Genomic DNA, 24,542 nt, shown 5'->3' on the forward strand with positions numbered 1-24,542 from the left:
AAGACTGTAACTCAGACATTTGGGGCAACAGATTTTATGATATTCCTAGAATGTGCTGCTGTGCAGTAAACTGGTACAATTAAAATTTTCATCTTTTTGTTTGTTTTTAATTTTTATTTATTTTGAGAGAAAGCCTGTGAGCAAGAGCAGAGAAGGGGCAGAGAGAGGGAGAGAGAGAATCTCAAGCAGGCCCTGTGCTGTTAACTCAGGGCCCAACATGGGGCTCGATCTCAAGAACCTTGAGATCATGACCTGAGCCAAAATCAAGAGTCTAATGTTCAACTGATTGAGCCACCCAGGTGCCCTTATCATCTTTTTTCTTTGAAGTTTATTTATTTATTTACAGAGAGAGTGTATATGGCCTTATCATCTGAAGGTGCCTTTATCATCTTTTTTCTTTAAAGTTTATTTATTTATTTACAGAGAGTGTATGTGGAGGAGGGACCGCGGTGGGGGGGGGGGGGCGGGGGGGTTGGGTGGGAGGGTGGAGGGAGTGGCAAAGAGAGGGAGAAAGAGAGAACCCCAAGCAGGCTCTGCACTGTCAGCACGGAGCCTGATGTGGGGCTCAAACCCACAAACCATGAGATCATGACCTAAGCCAAAGTCAGTTGCTTAACTGACTGAGCCACCCAGGCGCCCCTAAAATTATCATCTTAATAAAAATATTCTGGGCAACTGACGATCTTTGTGTTTATACCAATTCTCCAATTACTACATTTACAGACAAAATTCAAGTCATTAGCATACTTTTTATGGCTTTCTCATTCCACTAAATTAAACTCATTCTGAGTCTTAGAAGTAAACTATGGAAACTGACAGAAAAAAATAGTTTTATTCTATATGCATTCAACCAACATTCCCTTGTAATAGCTTAGAATCAAACACCATCTGCAAATACTTGAAACACAAATGGTATTTCCTCACTGAGATGAACTAGGTGTAAATTGTTTACGATGTAGAATTCAAGCACCACTACTGTAAACACCCAAGAAACTTCAAGAATTAATTTAATTTAAGTATTTATTCAAGACTTTATTGTAGATGATAATGCGACTGCTATTCTTACCTGGATATCTACCATGTTGTTTATGAAATCTATCAATAGCCCGTAACATTAAGTATAATACTATCTCATTATCGGGATTGTCCATGCTAGAAACTGAAAGGAAAAAGAAAATTTCAGTATAGTGTGGATAATTCATTACATAAAAACAATGCAGAACTGCATTTACTATATGCTCAAGTTTCAGGATACAAGGCAATTCTATTACAAAATTTAAATATTTTGTGACAATAAAATAGAAAATCATAAATAACAGTAAAACAAAGGCAGATATGTTAAAATGAAACCCAATGGTCTTATGGACGATCAATTATAGTCACATAATCTATTAATGTAGTAACGTTCTGACTTCAGCTCATCTTCGTATCACATGACTTATTCAGTAACCTAAACATGATTTTATGTACATATTAAGTTTCATAATTTGCAATTATAACTACTTAGAAGTAGGACTACTTCTTGGTTTATAGAATAAAATTTAGAGTATAATATTTATATTATCCTGTATATTATCACCGTATACTCACTATTACATACAAAATATTTGTATCTCTAAAATTAATTAAAATTAATAACCTAGCATCAAAAGGTTATTACACTTACTTATTTCATCCTTGTTAATTGTATCCAAGCCATATTCTTCAGCTAAGGATCGACATCTTACCACTCGAAGAAATGCAGAATTGGTGCCTGAACACAGGGAAGACATTATGGAAGTAAACAGGTGAGACATTTGATTATTCCAAATCACAAGTCACTTTAAGAACAGGAAATTTTGTGCATACTCTTTACAGACATGGAAATGTGAAGAAATGTCTCTTCAGTTCTAATGGTTAGCAGACAAGTCATCTGAAATTCACATCCTTGGCACTACAACCAGCTCAGCACTGAGTAAGAAGGTGATGGCACCTCTCTGAGCTTGTTTTCATTTGTAAAACAGGGATAATATTACCTATGAAAGTTGTTCTGTGGATCAAATGTGCAAGTGTATGAAGTGCATACTTAGCACAATGCCTGATAGGACTCAGTGAACAGTAGTGTTTACCATATTATGGATAAGTAGTCATAAAGGAGAGCATTATATATGTTGTGTTCTTGGCATATGTAAGACTTTCTAAAACAACAACTTTGTATTAGGGAAATTTTCAAACATACCCCTAAGTAGAGAAAACAGAATAAACTCTGAAATACCCAACACCCAGCTTCTAATCTGGGATCATATAATCTAGTAGAACAAACACAAATGCAAAAACAAGATGCAAGATTGGTGGTAGCAGAAAACATTAAAACTTGGCCTAAACAAGCACTATGGTAGAGCCATTAAAGGGAGAACATGGATAAATGTATTTTAAGGATGGAGACATACAGAATATAGATTTTTGCAGAAGCTTATGGCAATAGCTACAGGGAAAAATCCTCAGCATGTAGAACAAATTTTATTATTCTTAAACAAATTCTTAAATAAAAGAAAATGCTTTGGGTCTCCTGAGGAGTTATCAAGAAGACCCCAGGAGCCGACCTAATCTGAAACTAGATGACAAAATTCTTAATTCCATCACAGTCATTTAACACAGATCAAAGTATTTAAACCAATACTATCAATGTACACGTGACTCAAGACTTCACATCCAAAGTCTTCAGATAAAACTTTTCCAAATTATTTAATAGTAGTAAGCTGAAAATAATTCTGTATCAATGACAATTTTCAATTAATTGACCTTTATGTCTTTTTAGCACTGCCATACATAGATATACTCTATCTCTGACCCAGTTTTGTTTTGTTTTTTTTAAGTTTATTTATTTTGAGAGAGAGAGTGTGTGCACAAGTTGGGGAGGGGCAGAGAGAGAAGAGGAGAGAGAATCCTAAGCAGGCTCTGTGCTGTCAGCACAGAGCCCAACGCAGGGCTAGGTCTCATGAACCACGGTATCATGACCTGAGCCAAGATCAAGAGTTGGATGTTTAACCAACTGAGCCACCCAGACACACCTGACCCAGTCTTAAAATACCTTCTCTATTTATTACAAGAGAAAAAAAAAAAAAAAGCAGCTTACTCAGTAATTATTATCTATACCACTGAGACCATGGAAAATTTTAAATTTTAAACATTTAAAATTTCTGCAAACATTTTGTGGCACATTTTTATCAAGCAAAATGAGGAAATTAATTCAAGGGGACTTACAGAGTAATTTTAATTCTTTCTCTGAAATGGACTCTGGTGCCTGTAAAGAGATAAATGCAGGTTTCACTCCAGTGTAAAAAAGAAGATGAAGAGAGGTGCAGCACAAACCCAATCACTGTAAGATGGGGAGGCTTTCCCCAAGCTCTGGAAGAGGACTATAAAAACACCTTGTTTGCTTAGTGAAGGTCTTTCTCATTAGGCAGGTAAGTGAGTGATCCCTCTAAAGAAGCCCAGAACCAGTACCACACCCTCTATCTCTAAACTTTTTTAGCTCCCAACTTACACGATCAAGCTAAATGGAGCTGTACCATCCATCACAGGCACAGTGCACTCAGTTCAGCAGCTTACCTGGCCGATAGACTGCAACAATTTGGCAACATGATTACCCACAGCAGCAGCATCTTTCTTTGCTTTTTCACGGTAACTGGAAAAGAACAATAAAAGGCTATTTTTAACAAATTTTAAAATTAGCAAAATTAAATTTTTTTTAATGTTTATTTATTTTTGAGAGAGAGACAGAGCACGAGTGGAGGAAGGGCAAGAGAGAGGGAGACACAAAATGTGAAGCAGGCTCCAGGCTCTGAGCTGTCAGCACAGAGCCTGATGTGGGGCTGAAACTCACAAACCATGAGATCATGACCTGAGCTGAAGTCAGAAGCTTAACCGACTGAGCCACCCAGACGCCCTTAAAATTAGCAAAATTTAAATATCACCATGAAGTAAACAAAATCTCTTTCCTTTTCATGAAAAAATACTGGTTTGGTAACATACAGAATGTGAAAATGCCATGGAAACCCTACCAGCAAGAGCTGTTAGTGGCTGGAAATCTTCCCAGTGTTGGTGATGGACTCTTGCAATCTACTAATAACTGGGCTCCCTCTGTAATTAATAGCAACTTAAAAACTACCCTCCTAGAGGGATCCATGATCCATGCTTCTGAGAGGGCCTGACAAAATACATTACTGAAGAACATGACTTATCTCCTTAAAGTCCAAGGAAAGTTAAATACTTCAAAATTGTACATCTACAAATTCATGTAAAACTTTAAGTCTATTTATATTTTCACCCTCTTGTAGATGATCAGATGGTACTATCTCCAGTGTGAAGTCATAGTTCTGTCTATCTTCAGTTGTCTTTTCCCAAGTTTTAAGTAGTTGAACTTTTAGGCTAAGACAACAAAGATGTAGCAGACGTGAAGAGTGTAAGATGTCTAGAGAACAGAGATATTCTGTGTGACATCATTTGGTTCTTGAGGAGCCCAAGTCAGCAGCCCTGGATTCATGAGCAACGTGCTAAACTACATAAGGGTAATATACAGTGAGACCCATACTTATGACAGTCTATCTGGGTTCAGGCTAGTGATACCTAGAGAGCTGGTGTCTATCTAGTCACAAACTCTTTAAATTATGAAACATTGTGATTAAAAATTAATCAAACTAAAGACTTTAAAGTTTTAAGTTACAGATAAAAGGTCCTATAGCACCATGGTTAAAAGTATGGAGCTGAGTTGCATGGGTTCAAATCCTGGTTCTGCCATTTACCAGCTATCTGGCTCTGAATAAATTACCTCTTCTATGTTTCAGTTTCCACATCTATAAAACTGGGACAGTAATAGTATCTCTCTCATGGGGTTGTTGTAAATATTACATTAGTTAATACACAGAACAGTTCATTGCAGAGTGAAGTGCTCAAATATTAGGTTTTTGTCACGAAATATGAAAGAAAAAGTCTGCCCCCTAGAGAGTATATATGGGAACCATCTGTACTTTCTGCTCAGTTTTGCTAAAAACCTAAAACTATTCTTTTTTTTTCCTTTTTTTTTTTAATGTTTATTTTGGGGAGACAGAGAAACAGAGTGGGGGAGGGGCAGAGAGACAGGGAGACAGAGAATCCGAAGCAGGCTCCAGGCTCCAAACCATCAGCAAAGAGCCCGATGTGAGGCTCGAACTGAAGCCGGATGCTCAACAAACTGAGCCACCTAGGTGCCCCAACCTAAAACTATTCTAAAAATAGAATCTATTTTTAAAAATCTGCCCCTAAGTTTTTAAGCTTATTTTCAGACAAATTACAACAGACTTTCATTTGATTTCTGATAGAGTGGTAAAATATATTCATCTGTACTATAAACAGATTTTCTGTTACATAGTTTGAAAACAGTGACTTACACATTTTGCAGCTTTATATATTTGCTTGAATCTGCGATCATATCAGGAATTGTGCCTCGAACAGGTAAATTTCCTTGACCCTCTTTGGCCACAAATTCCTTTAAGGCGCGAGCTAAAATCCAAAATGATGGAGTCTAAAAGAAAAAAAATGAGCATTAAGCAGTATCTGAATTTGACTCAAAGGTTAAGACAGCACTATTTACTTTATGTTGTTACCTGTTTGGTGATATTTATGCAGCGATCATCATTAAATATATCTTCAATACTGCTTGGGATCTAACAAAGGAACATGATACATTTACTAAGAACATGTCCATCTGTATTTTCACTATTTCCCCAAACAAGTTCTTAGAATTTCCACATAGTAATCAAATACAAACTTCTGATGTGCTTATTAGACTTTTATTAAGAATCAGTACCAGACGGGAGATTTGATGAGGAAAAAGAACGGAAGAAAGTCCCCCTCTGCCCACTGGTGTCAGCATTAAAGACTGACCATTCTCTTCCATCATGATTAGAGTACAAAAGGAGCCAAAATAAACCTGTTTATTATAGTTACATTTGAAGATATAACAAAGATTTCAGACATCACTACCAAGCTAGGTTTGTAGTGATGTCCTTCATGTGTTTCCATCTTGTCAAAAATTTGAAACCCTTACACTCTAAGTTAGTTATTATTAGAAGAGACAACAGCTCTGACAAAAACTACATAGTAAATTAAGTACTCGTAATGCTGGCAAGATCATCATACATTAATGAAAACTACCGAAATTGTAGGCTTGGACTCTTACAGCTGTGTGGAAAAAAGAAATCTCTTACCAAAACCCTCCTAACTGGTCTGCTTCTGTTCTTACAAGAGCCGGAATTATTTTTCAGAAACATAAATCAGGTCACTCCACTCCCCACTTAAAACACTTCAATGCCCCCCACCTGATCCTAGAACTCCTCATCCTTTTGTTCTACTCGAATTTTGTTAATAGCACCTGGTGCATTATCTGTTTGCTCACTTCACTGTCCCCCAACTATAAGAACCTTGTTCTTTTTTTTAACTGGAGTAAATTTTACATTCAGTGAAATGAATTTTAAATGTACAGTTTGATGCATGTCTTTTTAATCACCTCAATTAAGACACAGAACATTTTCTAGAAAATTGATTGACAAAGCACATATTTTTAATTACTCAGCAACACGATCTCATTGTCTCCAAAAAGTTTGTAATGACAGCTAAGTGCTTTCCTAATATGAAAGGCAGCATTTTTTGCCGTTTTAAATTATAAGAAAATTCTATCTTAAAGTAACAGTTGTGTTATTCCAAATTTTCCAAGAACCTCACTGGCAAGACTTTAACAACAAAACAAAGGGCATATAAACCGAGTTATCCTACAAATAATGTTTTACAGTGTCATTAAGAACATCTTCCATTATATCCAAACAACTACTATCAAAAGCAAATGCAGGATAAGATTTAACTTTTGAGCAACCTATTTCGTACCAGCAAAATATCACCCTCGTTATAAAATTCCTACACCCAAACTGTTACTATTCACAAATCATGTACTTCAAATAATTTATATGAATCATTGTATCACTACTCTATGATGAAGCACTGATACCCATTTTAACAAGGATGATATAAAATCTTATTAAAGAAGATTCAATCGATATGATAGATATTAATTTCTAATTATGAAACAGTTGTCTATGAAACAACTATTTCATATGAGGACTTCAGAAAACACCTTTCTTGTATGAATGCCTCAGCAAAACTTTTTTTTTTTAAGTAGGCTTCACGCCCAGTGCGGAACCCAACATGGAGCCCAAACTCATGACCCTGAGATCAAGACCTGAACTGAGATCAAGAGTCTGACGATCAACCAAATGAGCCATCCAGGCACCCCTCCTCAGCAACACATTTAATACCTGAGTTGTATTTAGTGCTGTGTTCACATTTTTAATAGCTTCTTCAAAATTCTCTTCATCTTCCGGAGTCCCATTTTCATTCTTTAGAATTCCTAGAAAAATAGAAATTGGCTAGCAAAATAGCCCTTTTCTTCTCACCCCTTTTCTCTACCTAACATTATGGAAATAACTTCATCAGATCTTTCTTTTGAGAGAGGAGTGCGCTCTCTCAAATTTGTTCTCCATATTTAAGAGTCTCTTATGTTTTGTCCCTCTCCCTGTTTTTATATTATTTATGCTTCCCTTCCCCTATGTTCATCTGTTTTGTATCTTAAAGTCCTCATATGAGTTAAGTCATATATTTGTCTTTCTCTAATTTCGCTTGGCATAATACTCTCTAGTTCCATCCAGGTAGTTGCAAATGGCAAGATTTCATTCTTTTCGATTGCTCAGTAATACTCCATTGTATTATATAACCCACCTTTATTCATTCATCTGTCGATGGACATTTGGACTTTTTCCATACTTTGGCTATTGTGGATAGTGCTGCTACAAATGTTGCAGTGCATGTGCCCCTTCGAAACAGCACACCTGTATCCCTTGGATAAATACTAGTAGTGCAATTGCTGGGTCGTAGGGTAGTTCTATTTTTAAACAGGGAGAGGCAATCTTAAGCAGGCTCCACGCCCAGCACAGAGCCCAGCTGGGGGCTCTATCCCAGACCCGGGGATCGTGACCTGAACCAAAATCAAGAGTCGGATGCTCAGCCGACTGAGCTACCCAGGCACTCCAAACCTTATCAGATCTTAAAAGAAGGATTGGATATTGAAACTTAAGAACAAACAGGCTTATTGTTACTCAAATTATTTTTAGTAATATTAGTAGCTAACCTTTATTTTTTACTCTGTATCAGACATGGTTAAATGTACTTCAGATTTTACTGTATGAATGAATCCTCACAACAACTCTATGAGCAGCCCCCAATTCCTCCTCTACTGATGAGGAAACTATCATTAGTCATTTTAAAAACTATACAAGGAGTGGCTCCAAACCTCCTCTGAGGAAAAATAAAATAAAAACTCATGATGCCATCAGTCTGACAAAGCTGCTGACAGAAATCCAATAAACAACTTCAATCAATTTGTTTTTCAAACTTTATACAACATTCAGTTATATCCCATCATATTACCTTGTCTAATCAAATCTCTGAAGTCTTCTTTTTCCTTATACGTTTTAGGTACTCGTCCATTTGTCTAAATTGGTTAAAAATTTTAAATTCTAGTTATAAAAAACCAAAACATGGAAATTGAGAGTCCAAACTTCTCCCCATTCTCCCATCCACATGAGATTTCATCAGCAAATACATACCTCAGTGAAATCAGAGGCTGACTTGAAAGAAAACAAAAACTGCGAGCCATTTTTCTACATTCCCCACTGCCAGTTTCAGAATGACATTTATTGATATTTGATTTCGCTAGTAAAAGTATCAAAAGAGGAACTGCCAGATTTAAACAGAAAAGCACCCACCTGCCCAATTACCACATAAGGAAAAAAGTTAATCTCCTACTCTCCTTCACTGAAATCCTTTATAATAAATTGAAAATACAGTCACATATGGAATTTGTTTTTAAAAAAAGACATACTTCACTATACCACTGTGCTAAATATTTAGCTACGATCACAATCCATGGAGTATGGCTGTGGTCCTAAAAATGAAAGAAATATCGAAGAAAATGTCAGTATTAGTTAACATTAATTAATTTACAGTTATTCTTCATTAAACCATCTCATTTTCAACAAATCCAATAATATATATGATCATCTTCCAGTATATGTAGTATAATGAATGAAGGAAAATGAATTGGGTTAATGAAATTGCTTTATAAGCTTTTTTATAAGCAGTGTCCAATTTAATCCTGAACTGGCAGGCTTGTACAATGATTAAGTTTTTCTAAGTTTATTTATTTTTGAGAAAGACAGAGTGTGAGTCGGGGAGAGGCAGAGAGAAAGGGAGACACAGAATCCAAAGCAGGCTCCGGGTTCCAGGCTGACAGCACAGACCCCGACACTGGGCTCGAACTCACAAACCGTGAGATCATGACCTGAAGCGAAGTTAGATGCTTAACCGATTGAGCCACCCAGGCGCCCCAGGTTTGTACTATGTGGGTCCCCATTTTCCCATCAAGAAAACAGTCTCAGCGACTGCCACCCAAAAAGAAAACTCAAATCTCTTGATTTCAGAAACCAATCCTAGACTGAGAAAACTGTCTCTTGTGATGAAACAAATAACCAAATACCCACATTTTAATTAATACATGGGTAGGAAAAAACACATACTCCTTTAATTATATAGTCTGTTATAAATATCATTATTTCTATAATGAAATATGAGTTGCCTTGGTAACTCTTCAAACATTAAAAATAAGTTTCAAAAGCAATCAATTTCAACAAACACCCACCTCAAATTCATACTATTTTAAAAAGTACATCTAATTGTTTAGAAACGGGCCATGAAGAGGTCTGCTGGGATATGTTAATGTCTAATTTCTTGACCTGGGTGTTGATTACACAGATATAGTCAGCTAATGAACTTCTCTTCAATAAAAAAGCTTTTTAAATTTTGGTCAAAAACAAATTTATTTCAAAACAATTAAGTACAATGTTGTTACTACATAATCTGGATGACATGAATATGGATGTTTATAGTATTTTCTCACTTTGGTGTAATTCAAAAACCTTAGGTTAAAAAAAAACTTTTAATCTATCTATAAATTGAAGGTTATATATACTACCAACCTTTTTTTCCATATGATCCAAATCATATGACTGAAAATGTTCTCTCAGTTCAGGAAATGGTTTATCCAGTCGTAGATCCTCTAATGCATTATCTGGATGAGATTCTATTACTGTGAAACAAATAATCCCAAAAGATAAACTTCTTTAGTGATACTTCTGGAATATACTACATTATAGAAATTTAAAAATATCTAGTTTCTAAATGGGCATAGGGCCTACAGGTTTTTTTCTGTTCATTTTTTTTTTTAACCAAGAAACTGATTTTATTTATTTATTTATTTATTTTTTATTTTATTTTTTATCTTTATTTATTTTTGAGAGAGAGAGAGACAGAGTGCAAGCGGAGGAGGAACAGAGAGAGGGAGACACAGAATCCGAAGCAGGCTGCACAGAGCCTGATGTGGGGCTCGAACCCACAAACTGTGAGATCATGACCTGAGCTGAAGTCAGATGCCCAACCGACTGAGACACCCAGGCGCCCCATGATTTTATTTATTTTTTTAAGTAAGTTCCACACCCAACGTGGGGCTCATATTCACAACCCCGAGATCAAGAGTTGCATGCTCCACCAACTGAGCCAGCCAGGTGAGATAAATTTACATACAGATATATATTCATATTTTACTAAATGCACAAATCATAAGTTGACTATAGTTTTAATAAAAGTAAAATAGAACTGAATTATCTTGCCATTATAATTGAAAAAGATCAAAATTGATAAAATGTGTGTTCAGATAGCATTTAACAATCCACCCTTCCCTTCCTGTGGCCTTCAATAGACATCATCACCATCTTCCTAGACCTCTTCTCTAGAAAGCTGATGGTTATCCTTGACTTTTTTTTTTTAAGACTTTAGTTTTAAGTAACCTCCACACCCAAAGTGGGGCTCAAACTTACAACCCCAAGATCAAGAGTCGCATGCTCTTCTGACTGAGCCAGCCAGGTGCCTCTATCCTTGACTTCTTTCTTCCTTGGCCCAACATCAGTCACACCACATGTCCTGGTATCACCTCATACACAGTTCCCCACATGAGGGGAGTACAGGAACATGTAATTTCAGTGAGTGGTTAGGGCTAGGCCTAGTTCTGTTACTTGCTAGCTGTGTGACCTTGGGCAAATAACTTAATCTCTCTGTGCCTCAGCATCCTCATCTGCAAAAAGCAGATGTGTAATAGTATCTACCTTATAAGAATTTTAGAAAGATTATATGAAATAATCCACATTAAGGCAGGCACACAGCTAGCAATATTAACCCTCATTACTATCTACCTCCTCTTCCCTATCCTTATAATATCTGCCTTAAGGCAGAGGCTCAGGGGGCCCCAGGGTGGCTCAGTTGGATAAGCTTCTGACTTCAGCTCAGATCATGATCTCACACTCCGTGGGTTCAAGCCCCGCATCGGGCTCTGTGCTGACAGCTCAGAGCCTGGAACCTGCTTCCGACTCTGTGTCTCCCTCTCTCTCTGCCCCTCCCCCACTCACGCTCTGTCTGTTTCTCAAAAATGAACAAATGTTAAAAAAAAAAAAAAAGCCCCACAGGGGCTTAGTCTCTGTCTCTCTCAACTAGCTACACCACCAGAAATTTCCTAACAGCAGCACTTGCCTCTAATTTTCACCTCTTCAAATCCATTCATTTTCTACCCCACTTTAGGGTGACACATTTGAAATAAATTTTTCACCCTGTCACTCTCCCACTTACAACTCTTAAAGAGCCTACCACCACCTGCCAGAAGTTTATCCCACAAGCCACTCCCAAACTACCAAGCAGATACTACTCCCCAGTGATACTACCAACACCAGTGGCTATCAACTGCTCTAGCAGAGTACCTGCCTCAGAGCAATGCAGAATACTGAATGAAAACTGTCCAATAATTTAAGATCAAACAGTTGTAAGTAAAGGGCTAATATCATTTTTGAGCTCATGCCAACCTGCCTATGAATGACCTCAATCTCCTAGAACACTGTTTCCTTGGAACAATAAGGTAAATGCTTTGCTTATTATGTAGAACTGTTCCTGAACTGGGGGAGCCTATTGTCAATATGAGAATGGAATGAAAGATTGGAGAAAAAGTGGTATGACATCTATCTATGTGTCACTGTGGCCCACACACCATGGCTCTCACCTATAGCAGCCCTATGTGCCCTATGCGGGTTAAGAGGCAAAAAAAAAAAAGCAAAAGCTAGGGACTTGCATAGCTGGTGGGCCTCCTAATAAGATGAAAAAGCTGTATCTGTTGTATTTCCTGCTTTGCATCCTTCTATAGTGCTAAGTAAAGGAAATATTAGATTAACGTCTGTTGATTTTGATTGCCACTCTGAACCTGTAACCATAGTCGTGCTGTTACAAATTTACTTTGTAATTTAAAACGGACTTCCTAAATTGTCAAGTTTCTAAAACTGTAGCGAAAGCAACCAATGGCAAGCACCATATGTGCAACAGTTTTACCTGGATGTTCTTTTATAATGATCCTCATATAACCAACTAGTCCATATGTCCTACAGATCAAAAGAGGGATTTGGGAATTCCAGAGGACATCTGCTAAACGTAGTAATGTACTGTAAAAGGAAAGCACAATAAGTAAGACCATAAGCAAATGGATATATGCCAAACATGAAAGCACATTAAAATAAAGGAATTTTCTTACTAATTAATGCAAAGATAGATCTATTACATTTACATATGCAGGTCATGGATACACTGAAAAACAAGCAATTCCAGAAGGCTGCAGTCTCACAGAAAGTGTATCTTTTGGACTAGAGGGATATGAAAGCCTCTTTTTTGTATTAGGGACAATGTTCTTGAAAGACACTTCCTGACATTTCCATAACAAAGAGGAAAATACGTATTTAAAACTCTAGTATACATCAAGCACACTATAATTCTAACTAGGTTTTTTTCACTAAAAAAATAACCAAGGTTTAATTTAACTGCTCTAAATATGTATTAAGAAAAGTTTCACATCTCAGTACTTTTCTCTTTCCTATCTTTTCGATGTTGGAGATTTATAAGTACTTCCAATTAAAGGTTTCTGTGGAGTTTAAGAATTTTAAAAACTATAGACTCTGCAGAGAAAACAAAAACTATTCAAATCTAATAAGACACTAAGATAAAAACAAATTATCATAAAAATTTACCTTTCAGGAAGCTGAGTTGCAACCACAATGGTAAACCTACAGAAAAATGAAGGATCATTGTCTAGAAGGTTTTCTGGACTCTAAATAGGACACAGGAAAAGAATTCAACAATTTCACAATCACATTAAACATGTCAGAAACAGTTAAGGTATTTAAGAACAAATGAGGCAACATGCTAGACTCCAATTTTCAGTAATTCAACTCTCAATTAAACATAAATATACAAAAGGTTCAAAATTCTAAATTCTGTGGTGCCTGGCTGGCTCAGTCAGAAGAGCATGTGACTCTTGATCTCAGGGTCAGAAGTTCGAGGCCCATGCTGGTTGTAGAGATTATTAAAATAAATAAACTCAAAATTCTAAATTCTTAGGGCTTTGAATTATTAAAAAGTTACATTTCTACAAAGAAATAATAATGTGTATACAAATATACCTCTTCCACAAAACTCCCAGAGACGTCGTTATTTAATTCTTGTAAGAATTCCATGGCAGCTTGAGCTCGGTTCTTTTTAAAAACAAAGCATTTGACTCGAATTAGAAAAAATTTGATTAAAATGTAACCCCTCAATTTACAGATCAAGCAAACATACTATAAAACTACCCAAATTTCATGCATAGATATGACAGTTCTGCTTTTCATAGTATTTAAACTGAGGCCAAACCAGAGTATTATTTAAACGACTAAATTATTTGCACCCTACTTTTCTGATTAGGCAAATGACCAGAAAACCTTGGGTAGCAGGCAGAGATATTCTGGACCAAGTCTAGGTTCACTCTAAGCTCCTACATTTACAATCCTATATAAGAGAAAACAATCAAAGAAACAGTCATTTCCATTGAGAATATTGTACTAAGTTGACTATTATACCTTTTAAGATTTTTAATATGGAATACACAAAAATAAAAGATATGCTAACTTTTAGTTAAAAATTTTGTTAAATAGAATATTCCATCCTCTAAACATTAATATCACTCAAGGTTTAGCTTTAATACAAGTTACATCATAAAAACAGTACTTTTAAGTTCTTAAACTACCAAGCATATAAAGAGTTGCAAGATATTAAAAAAAAGAGCTAATTTAACTTTTTTCTCAGAGAAATAATAAGCTCTTTCAAAGTCAAAGCTCTTCAAGCAATCAAAACATAGTGGCATCATGAGATGCTTAACACAACTATAGTCTGTAATAAATTGATGTTTACCTTGCCGATGCTGCTTCTTTGAAGGAAAAAACTAAAATAGAATTAAAAAAAATTAAGGGCTTCTTTGACTCTAAAGGAAAGGTTATATTTCATTCATACTATGAAACAAACTATATTTTGATTACAGGTTATAACAACCTTGCTGGAGAAAGATAACGAGATGAAACTTCTAATCAAAGACCAGGCTAACATATCAATGTTTCCAAAGTGTGTACCACAGCATATGAATTTCATAAGACGCTATGAGAGAAAAAAAGTTCCCTGGTTTTACAAAGTTTAGGAAACACAATATGTTCTATTTCCCCCTTGGAAATTCATAATATGTATAATACACATGACATGCTTAACTTCATTTGGCCCATTTCCCAAACTTATTGGACCATGAAATACTTTTACCCATTTAGCACCTATTAACATCCCCCAGAGCCAGTGTTCCACAGACCACACGGGAAATGCTATATTGAACTGCTTGTTTTTGTAGGTAACTCTAATTGACTTATTCAAGCTTCTTCCCACACATACCCTTTTCACGTGTCAAGGTCCAGATCTGAGGCTGGGTACCATTTTGTAGCACAAAATTCGTGGCTCCATAAAAAAAGAAATCTTATTCTTATCACACACTGCTCTAACCAACCAAGTAAGCAAAGATAATGGGACTTTTTCTTTAGAGATACCAATAAAAGGACGCTGTTGTGGATATACTATAGCCCAATATCAAAGTTCAATATGAACTAAATTCTGACTTTCCTTGAGTGTACTCATTGTTGTCACATACTAACAAATATAATGAGAGATTCCAGCCTCCAAGTCCCTGAAAAGAGCTTGAAATCTAAATCTGGAAATGCGTTGGAAGCTAAATTACGATCATCTTTTAAAAAATGATACACAGGTCATCTTTAAAATAGCACTTTTACAGAGACAGTGGAGTGTATAAATTAATAAATTAATTTAATTTATTAAATTAATTAAATTTATTAAAATTAAATAAAATTTATTTATTTAAAATAAAAAAAATAAAAATTATATATATATATACACACACACATATATATATATATGTGTGTGTGTATATATATACATAAATAATAAACACCTTCCCTAACAGGCATGTGTTTGAAAAGAATAGAACATACTTATTTCCAGCATCTTCTCCGCTGACCTGATTTCCATCAATAATTGTAAATGAACCAATACCTGGAAGACAAAACAGAGTCAGTCAAGAATACATATTTCTAGTTCAAAACCATAAGGGGTAAAAACTGCAAAACTACATTACCTGGTAGTACCAAGTTTTTTAGAATTTCAGTTCCTGTGGCTGTTGCATTTATTAGGCAAACGTGAGCAGATTCTAAAGCCTCTTGCCCATGATCACCCCACAACCTATAAAACAAGACACAAATTCAACATTTTTAAAACTTTCATACAAATGCAACTTTCTTAATTGGATGCTGACCTGTGATCTTCAAAGTGTTCTTGCATAGAATGGCTGCTGTGATGACCACAGCACACATGTGAGACAGGAACAGCAGCAGGTGTTATGGGGATTATATAGCTAAGTAACCTGAGACTCAGACAGGTTGATGCCTGGCATGCATGATTACAAGGAGGTCAAATCAGTACTAAAAACCTTGCCTTCCAGCTCCTTGTCCACTACCCTTTTCAAGTCAGATAACTTACAGAACAGAGACTTTGGATATATTCATTAACATTATAGAAGTACCTTAAAACCTATTCTGTTCTCTATTTCATTACTCCTTAAATTATATAGACTAGTATATTTAAGATCTTGACATAGAATTTACCACTGTGACATCTGCAAGAGTGAGAAAACGTTTACCAAGAAAACTGAATTATTGTCATCTGAAAGGCCTCACATTGACTTCTACAGGAGTGCTTTAAAATATAATACCAGGGACACCTGGGTGGCTTAGTCAGTTGAGTGTCCGACTCTTGATTTCAGCTCAGGTCATGGGATCGAGCCTCGCATGGGGCTCCATGCTGGGTGTGGTGCCTGCTTGAGATCCTCAAGCCCCACCCCCACTCTCTCTCCTGTCCTTTTCCCCTGCTCGCTCTCTCTAAAAAAAATAAAATAAAAAAATATAATACCCAATGCTCACTTTAGTAGCATGATTAATAAATGCATAAAATGCATACATTAACAAACACAAAGATATAATAAGGATTAGACATATATTTTATAACCTGATTCACACTGGCATATCATTAACGGGGCAAGGTACATGATCACACACGCACCATGGCATCTGGGCCAACCTGGTTACCTTCACCCAGAAAGCCCATTATCTTTTCTTGTCAGGATGGAAAGTATAGGGGGAGCCCAAACCATTAGAAAAATGCTACAGTGTGGAGGACTGATAGGCTTTAATGGGCTTTCCCTGTCACCTAATCTAAAGCAGATTCCCTGTTATTGTGTAGCCAGTATGTCCTCCAGAGCATATCACAACTGTTTTTTATTTGCTGAACATCCATCTTTCTATTCCACTCTAAGCTCCATGAGGGCCCAGATGACTCCCTATATGCACTGCTGGAGACCCAATGCCTGGCACACTGCCTTGCCCAGGGTAAGTGATCACTGAACAGCTGTCAAATGAAAGGAGGAATAGCACAGAAGAACCAGACAGACTGGAAACATCTGGGTTTTTTTTCTATGAAAGTAGGGCACACAGAAGACACCTGACATATTTGGTTGATGTCTACTTGGGTAGTCAGACAGTGAGCCTAAGAGAACGCTGATGCATCTCTAGGTAACATGTTTCAAGAAAGAGGCCACACAAGAAATCAATCCTCTTTGCTCCCTTGCTGGCTTAGCTATGGAACACAAGGCCTTGTTGATTGTTGCCCAGCTGCACAACTTTGCTTCTAGCTGCCTCACTCTGACATTTTAAAACCAATAGCCAAGTCTCATCATGAAAAGTAAAATTTGGTCCTTAACTGGACTGGACTCAGCAAAAACTCTCTCTTGTTAAAGTTTCTTAGTAATGTAAAAATACCTTTTCAGCTCTGTCTTGTGTGGTTATAACTGAACATTCAAAACACAAGCAATGTTGGGGTGTGTGGGTGGCTCAGTCAGTTAAGCATCCGACTTCAGCTCAGGTCATGATCTCACGGTTCACGGGTTCGAGCTCCATGTTGGGCTCTGTGCTGAGAGCTCAGAGCCTGGAGCCTGCTTTGGATTCTGTGTCTCCCTGTCTTTCTGCCCCTCTCCTGCTCACATTCTCACTCTGCCTCTTTCTCAAAAATAAACATTAAAAAATTAAAAAACAAAACAAAACAAAACAAAACACAAGCAATGCTAAAAATTTATAAGAGAACACAAGCTGGTTATAAGGCCTCTGTCACCTTGCTACCTTTCCCAGAAGCTTGGGAGCAGAGTGATGTGAATGAGTACAGGCTCTGAAAAAGCCAGAAGGGCCTGTTTGTTTGTTTGAATTTTTTATTTTTTTTTAATGTTTATTTGTTTTTGAGAGAGAAATAGAAAGAGAGAGCCAGGTAGGGGCAGATAGAGAGGGAGACAGAATCTGAAGCAGGTTTCAGGCTCTGTCTGAGCTGTCAGCACAGAGCCTGATGCAGGGCTCAAACCCACAAGCCGTGAGGTCATGACCTGAGCTGAAGTTGGATGCTTAACCGACTGAACTACCCAGGTGCCCCTAAATTTTTTTTAATGTTTATTTATTTTTGAGAGAGAGAAAGAGAGAGACAGAATCTGAAGTAGGCTCCAGGCAGTGAGCTGTTAGCACAGAGCTGGACGCGGGGCTCAAACTCACATACCCAAGATCATTATCTGAGCCAAAGTCAAACACTTAACCAACTGAGCCACCCAGGAGCTCCAGAAGGGCCTATGTTTAATTTACATCCTAGCTCAAATATATGGAAGACTTCAGACAAGTTATCTAACTTCTCCAAGACTGTTTCCCCATCTATAAAGCCAAGAGAATGTCTGCCTTCCAAGCTGCTCTCAGAATTAAGTGACTAAAGCCTCTTAATACAGCAGTAGACTGGAGGTACAAATGGGAGTTCAAGGGGACATAGGGACATACTGTAACTTCTCCCGGCCTGGGGGCTCCAAAAGAGGATGGGGACCAAGCATTTGTGTTACTTCCACTGCCTTAACATACAGAAAATGCTCAATAAATAAGGAATGGGGAATGTAAAGAGAAAAAGCAAGGCAGAAGAATTAGCCAAGGACCTGCCTGATGGCTTAGACCTTCAGTGTCTATTAAGGTAGCCTGTAGCCACGTTTGGCTACTGAGCACTAAAAATGAGGCTAGTCGGAACTAAGATGTGCTTACAAGTATAAAATGCCAAGTTTCGAAGACAATATGGAAAAAAAAAAAAAGTAAAGTATCCCTAACAAATTTGTATATTGATTAAGTGTTAAAATGGTGTATTTTAGGCATAGTGGGTTTAAATAAACTGGATTTTCCACCTGTTTGTCTTTTTTAATGTGGCTGCTAGCAAATGTGTAATTACATATGCAGCTCACACAATACTGGCATTATATTCCTACTAGACAGCGCTGGCTGTCCCTAACACTCGGCGCCGCTCTCCGCAGACAGGACGGGGTACTCGCGATTCCCCAATTCTGCTAAATGAGGAGTGAGAGCGCAGCGAGGCGGGGCCGACTGCCGCCCTGGTGACCGGGCCGACGCTGGGACCGCGCACCTCGAACTGCACACCTCGTGGCGGACGGGCGCGCCCCCTGGAGAAGGGGAGTCCCGACACTCAAAGGGTATCTCAGGGCCCCCCAGTCTGGGAAGCCCCCAGAGCCGGCTCCCCAACGCCAGGACTGCCTGCCCTGGCCTAGAGGGAGGCCTGTAAGAGGCCCGCCCGCGCCGCCCGCTGGCTTAGGCCCGGCCGGGACGTAGAAGAGCCCGCCGGCCGGCCCGCCCGACTCGGTGAGCCCTGGCTCACCTCAGCTGCCGGTCGTACTTCTGCTCCTTGAGCAGCTTCCCCGGTTGCGCCATGGCCGCACCCGCCGCGCGAACAGCCGAGCCCCTACCGAACACCGCCACCACTTCCACGAGTGCGCAGGCGCATTGAGCGCCCCTTCGTCGCCGCTGCCTCCCGCGCACCGCCCGCAGGGGGCGCCACTACCTCACTGCGCACGCGTCGCCAGTACACCTGGGGCGTATGCGGGCACAGCCGGAACCCAGAGTAGTGTCTTTTCCCGAGGCTCCAGCCCTGCTAGGCTGCCAGTCCGTGACTTTGTACGTGCAGTAACTGTGGGGGATTCTGGCTTTGGAATCAGGCAGATTTGGTCTTTAACCACGTACTAGTTGTGAAATATGCTCTTTACCTCTCAAATCCTCTGTTTGCTCATCTGTGCATTGGGGATAAATGGGTCTCCATCACCGGGTCTTAAATGAGATTATGAATACACAGAGCCAAACTCACAAAAAATCCTGAATGGATAATAACTTTCATTATTATGATCATTATTGTTCACTCATTTCTTCCATCCTCTCCATGCAACAAGCCCACACAAGGGCCTGTTTCAAACCACAAAGTTAGCTGCTCCCAACTGCAGATATAAAGACAAAGAAGTCCGAGATCCTGTTCTTGAGAAGTTCACGGTCTTGAGAAGGGAGAGAGACAATAAATAAGTACTTACTAGACAATGTGGCCCTCCTATAAATCGAGGGAAGCTGGGGTGCTGGAAGGTGCACAGAGGAACTCCACCCACTCCCCCCTCCTCTCTCTAGGAATGTTTCACATGGTGTCCGCAAGGAAGAACTTTTAAAGCAGAAGGAATAGCAGGTGTCATTCTTGGGAGGCAGAGAAGGCATGGCAGGATGGAGGCTTTAAAGGAAATTTGGTGTAGTGGGGAGTTAGACAAAGAGTAGGAAGAGGTCAGGGGAGGCTTGATAGACAGCAGGGGCCAGGTTGTGAGGCCGTGAACATAAAAGCGAGAAGGAATTTAAAGCCCTCTACTTCCTGAAAAGAGCCACTTTTGGGGGGAAGAGGATGGCTGCCCTGTGAGGATGGGTGCCAAGGAAGAGGGTTGCTCCAAGAGGAAGAGGGAGAGGAGACTGGAAGCCAATCAAACAGCAGGGAGGAAGGTGAGGATTCTTTCCCCCTCTATCTTCCAGATCCTACAGGCACCTTCAGGTTAATAATTGCCTGAAACAAGGGGAAAATGAGCACAGATCCCCATCCCAACCCACCATGGGATGGCGACAAGGGAGGAGGCACAGTTTGATGGTAATAATGCAGTGATGATAGATGCAATTCCCCTGAATGCTGTCTCCAGGATCAGTGTGGGGCACACCCTCCTATGACTTCCCAGGCACCCATGGAATACAACTGATGGGAAACAAAGGCATGAGGCTCTCCCAGCTCATCATGTACTTATGCTGTCACATTTCCTTCTCCAGTTGGACAGGTGAAATATAAGGGATAATAAAATACACCCAGGAATGTGAGAAGCTCAAAAGGCAACAGGTGAAAGTTCACTGCTTAGCTTCTCATGTTCTGTGTAGTCATGGACTGCATGGACTACATCCCCAAATTTGGTAGTAGAAGTCATAATACCTATGAAGAAATGCATGGTTTTGACAAAGTTTCACGTTGGTGGTGTCTGTAAAAAGGATACTTCACAGTATTAGTTTCCTACAACTGCTGTAACAAAGTACCACAAACTTAGTGGCTTAAAACTACAGAAATGTAGGGACTCCTGGCTGGTTCAGTCATTAGAGCATGTGACCCTTGATCTCGGGGTTGTAAGTTCGAGATCCAAGTTGGGTATATTACTTAAAAATAAAATCTTTAAGAAAAAAAATCTTAAATTAAAAAAAAAACTACAGAAATGTATAGTCTCACAGTAAAGCTAGAAGTCTGAAATCAAAGTGTGGGCAGTTTGTTCCCTCTGAAGCCTGAAGGAGAAAATCCTTCTTGGCCTTCCTAACTTCTAGTGGTTGGCTGTCAATCCTTGGCTTACAGCCACAACACTTCAATCTCCACCTCCATCATCACATGGCATTCTCCTCTCATGTCTCTGTCTGGATCCCTTCTCATAAGGACATCAGTCACACTGGATCAGGGCTCTCCCTAAAATTACCTCATCTTAACTTGATTACATCTGCAAAACCACTATTTCCAAATAATATCACATTCATAGGTGCTGGCAACTTTTTGTGGGGAGGGAGGATGGCCAGCGGTGGGGTGGGGTGGGGAATGACCCAATTCAACCAGTAATAGCATATAAAGGTCCTTGTGCTGGATCCATGGAGGTTGACTTGATCAGACACAAACCTTGCCATCTGAGAACTCAGGGCCCACTGATGACTTTTTCCTATTGTGGAGGACAGAGAATCAAACTAGGTCTCAAACTAGGAAACCATGGCCTCATGCATTTAAGCCGTTGGTTTTCAAAGTGTGGTCCTGGACCACCAGAAACAGCAGCACTTTGGAACTCATTAGAAATGCAAATTCTCAGGCCCCATCCCAGACCAGCTGAATCAGAAACTCTGGGATAGGGTAAGGCCCAGGGAATCATTTTAACAAGCGCTCCGGGTGGTTCTGAGACACACTCAAGTTTGATAACCACTGACCTAGCCCAACTTCCCACTGAACAAACAAGTGGGAAAAATGAGCCCCATAACTACAATAGTACCCCCATTTATCAAGCACTGATACTATATGCCAGGCAGGCCCTTGCCATGCATCATTTTGTGCTCATCCAAAGCAACAGATATCACCCCATTTCATAGATGAGAGCAGAGGCTTGAAGAGGTGAGTAAAATTCCAAAGTCTCACAGATATTAAAAGGTGGTGCAAGGGGCGCCTGGGTGGCGCAGTCGGTTAAGCGTCCGACTTCAGCCAGGTCACGATCTCAGGGTCCGTGAGTTCGAGCCCCGCGTCAGGCTCTGGGCTGATGGCTCGGAGCCTGGAGCCTGTTTCCGATTCTGTGTCTCCCTCTCTCTCTGCCCCTCCCCCGTTCATGCTGTGTCTCTCTCTGTCCAAAAATAAATAAAAAACGTTGAAAAAAAAAATTAAAAAAAAAAAGGTGGTGCAAGAATTAGAAACAAACACCCCAACAGATCTGGCCAGACACCAGATCAGGTCGATTATTTTACCCATGTTGGTTGGCCTTAGCTGGGGGAGCCTGGATCCTTAGTCTCCCAAGCAGTCTGGGGCTAGCTCTGCCCTGGAAGAGCTTACAATCCATGAGAAACCAGGCAGAAAGAGTAAGTCACAACCCAGGACACCTTTCCAGGCCTCTACCACGATCTTTCCTGTCCTTGCCTATCCTAGCCCTTCTCATCCTGGTGTTCCTTAGCCAATCTCTCGCCTTTCACCCCCACTCCTCCCCGAGGCAGGTGTGGGTCTGTAATGTTCACAGTTGTATCTCCCATGCCTGGCCCGGAATGTGGCATTAGTAAGTCTCCGATCAATGCATATCGTGTGAGTGAGTTGGGGAGGAGCAGAGAGAGCAGGAGATACAGAATCTGGAACAGGCTCCAGGCTCCGAGCTGTCATCACAGAGCCTGATGTGGGGCTTAAACCCACAAACCGCCAAATCATGACCTGAGCTGCAGTCGGACACTTAACTGACTGAGCCACCCAGGTGCCCCAAAAGAATAAATTTCTGAAACTACTTCCACCATACTTTCTCACTCTAAAATGCCTTACTGGCAATATGTATATCATCCGATTTGGTAATTCCATGTGTAGCAATCTGTCCCAAGGAAATTATCAGACACACACACACACACACACACACACACACACACACAAAGATGTATAAATAAGAATGTTCACTGTAGTGCTATTTACAATAGTGAAAACCAGAAATAATCTATACACTAGAGATTATTAAGTGTTGAGCTCTCGAAGGCAGGGAAATGCTTACCATAGGGCATTAGATGAAAAAAAAAAAAGGTCACAAAGCTATATATATGATTCTCATTATCTTTTCAGTACTACTCAGACATACCTAAAAAGCCTGGCAGGATAGTCACTAAAATGTTAATAGTGATGATTCTTGGGTAATAACACAACCAGTGGTTTTAACTTTCTTCTCTGTGTTTTTCTGATTCTTCCAAGTTTCCTACAAGGAATAGATGTAATTAGAAATGGGATGTTTGGGGCTCTAAATGTGCCCAGCAAACTAAGGAAAAGGGGCAACAATAGACATTCTAGGGTCCGAGGAGTACATCCTTGATACCAGGAGTCTCACAGACATCATGTCACCTGACCATCCTATTAGCCTTCTAGACTCTCTGTTTCTGTTTTATAGATGAGAAGACAGGTTCAGAGAGGTAAAGTAACTTGCTCCAAGTCACACAGCCAGGTATGCTTGGAGCCATGCATGAGATCATTCCATCTGACTGTATGCACACATAAACATACGTACTTTGAGTGGAAATGTTTTTTAAAAAATATGACAAACTGTAATTTTGATTTTAGAGTCTCCAGGCCACAGGGATTCTGGCCTGGCCTGTTGGCCCTGTGCATTAGGTACAATGAGAAGTACACCTGACTTTACTTGTTGCTAGGGCATTGGGCAGCTATTGTCTCAACCAATGCTCACAGGGATCCCCATGAGGAAGGCTGGGCAGGGACAATCCCTTCAGTTATCTTGTAGAGCAAAGACATTATACCTTCCAGAGAGGAAGTGAAATCTGGTCAAGATCACTTGATGAAAAAAAAAAAAAAATCACTTGATGAATGAGATATGACTGTGTAAACTGTCCCTGCCCTCCTCCTCCAGCCCTCCATCATAGCCCTCATACCCACTCACCCCCTCCTCATGTTCCCCTTCCCCATCAACAGTGAACCACTAATGCAGTGAGACCAAAAAGTAAATTTTGGGGCAGTGAAATCAATTCATCTCTAAAGACAACACAGAATAGAAATGGGAGGTGCCTGAATGGGGGCCTAGGCTTTCCCAAGTTGACCTGAGTGGGCTGCTGGGGCAACTGGGCTTCACTTGAAAGGGGCAGAGTGCATCGGCTCCTTCACCTGCCTGAGTGCCCAGCACTCCAGAACCTGGAGTAAACTGCTGAAGACAGGCTGCAGGAAGGAAACAAACCAGATCAACTTTTATTTTGTTGTTAAAGAGGTAATAGTTTCTTTCAGAAGGT

The 24,542-nt window shown here is 39.5% G+C and overlaps 1 protein-coding gene across 5 annotated transcripts in view; it reads right to left on the reverse strand.

The window, feature by feature from the left end:
• The window catches only part of NAE1 (NEDD8 activating enzyme E1 subunit 1), a 46,107-nt gene that overhangs the window by 5,302 nt on the left and 16,263 nt on the right, over positions 1-24,542 (reverse strand). For 2 of the 5 annotated variants that reach the window (XM_058708704.1, XM_058708705.1), the window contains exons 2-17: positions 15,713-15,816; positions 15,570-15,630; positions 14,437-14,467; positions 13,671-13,742; positions 13,239-13,318; positions 12,550-12,659; positions 10,104-10,213; positions 8,951-9,013; positions 8,497-8,560; positions 7,329-7,420; positions 5,625-5,684; positions 5,409-5,542; positions 3,592-3,667; positions 3,244-3,283; positions 1,667-1,753; positions 1,067-1,159 (exon numbers count right to left, since the gene is read on the reverse strand). In XM_058708704.1, the coding sequence (XP_058564687.1) occupies positions 1,067-1,159; positions 1,667-1,753; positions 3,244-3,283; positions 3,592-3,667; positions 5,409-5,542; positions 5,625-5,684; positions 7,329-7,420; positions 8,497-8,560; positions 8,951-9,013; positions 10,104-10,213; positions 12,550-12,659; positions 13,239-13,318; positions 13,671-13,724 (1,063 nt within the window). In that variant the 5' untranslated portion in view covers positions 13,725-13,742; positions 14,437-14,467; positions 15,570-15,630; positions 15,713-15,816. Of the gene's footprint in view, positions 1-1,066; positions 1,160-1,666; positions 1,754-3,243; positions 3,284-3,591; positions 3,668-5,408; positions 5,543-5,624; positions 5,685-7,328; positions 7,421-8,496; positions 8,561-8,950; positions 9,014-10,103; positions 10,214-12,549; positions 12,660-13,238; positions 13,319-13,670; positions 13,743-14,436; positions 14,468-15,569; positions 15,631-15,712; positions 15,817-19,368; positions 19,501-24,542 lie in introns of those variants that run through there. The other 3 variants (XM_058708701.1, XM_058708703.1, XM_058708702.1) reach the window with 3 other exon arrangements.

This window comes from Neofelis nebulosa, chromosome 17 (genome assembly GCF_028018385.1).
Source record: "Neofelis nebulosa isolate mNeoNeb1 chromosome 17, mNeoNeb1.pri, whole genome shotgun sequence".
Lineage (NCBI taxonomy): Eukaryota > Metazoa > Chordata > Mammalia > Carnivora > Felidae > Neofelis > Neofelis nebulosa.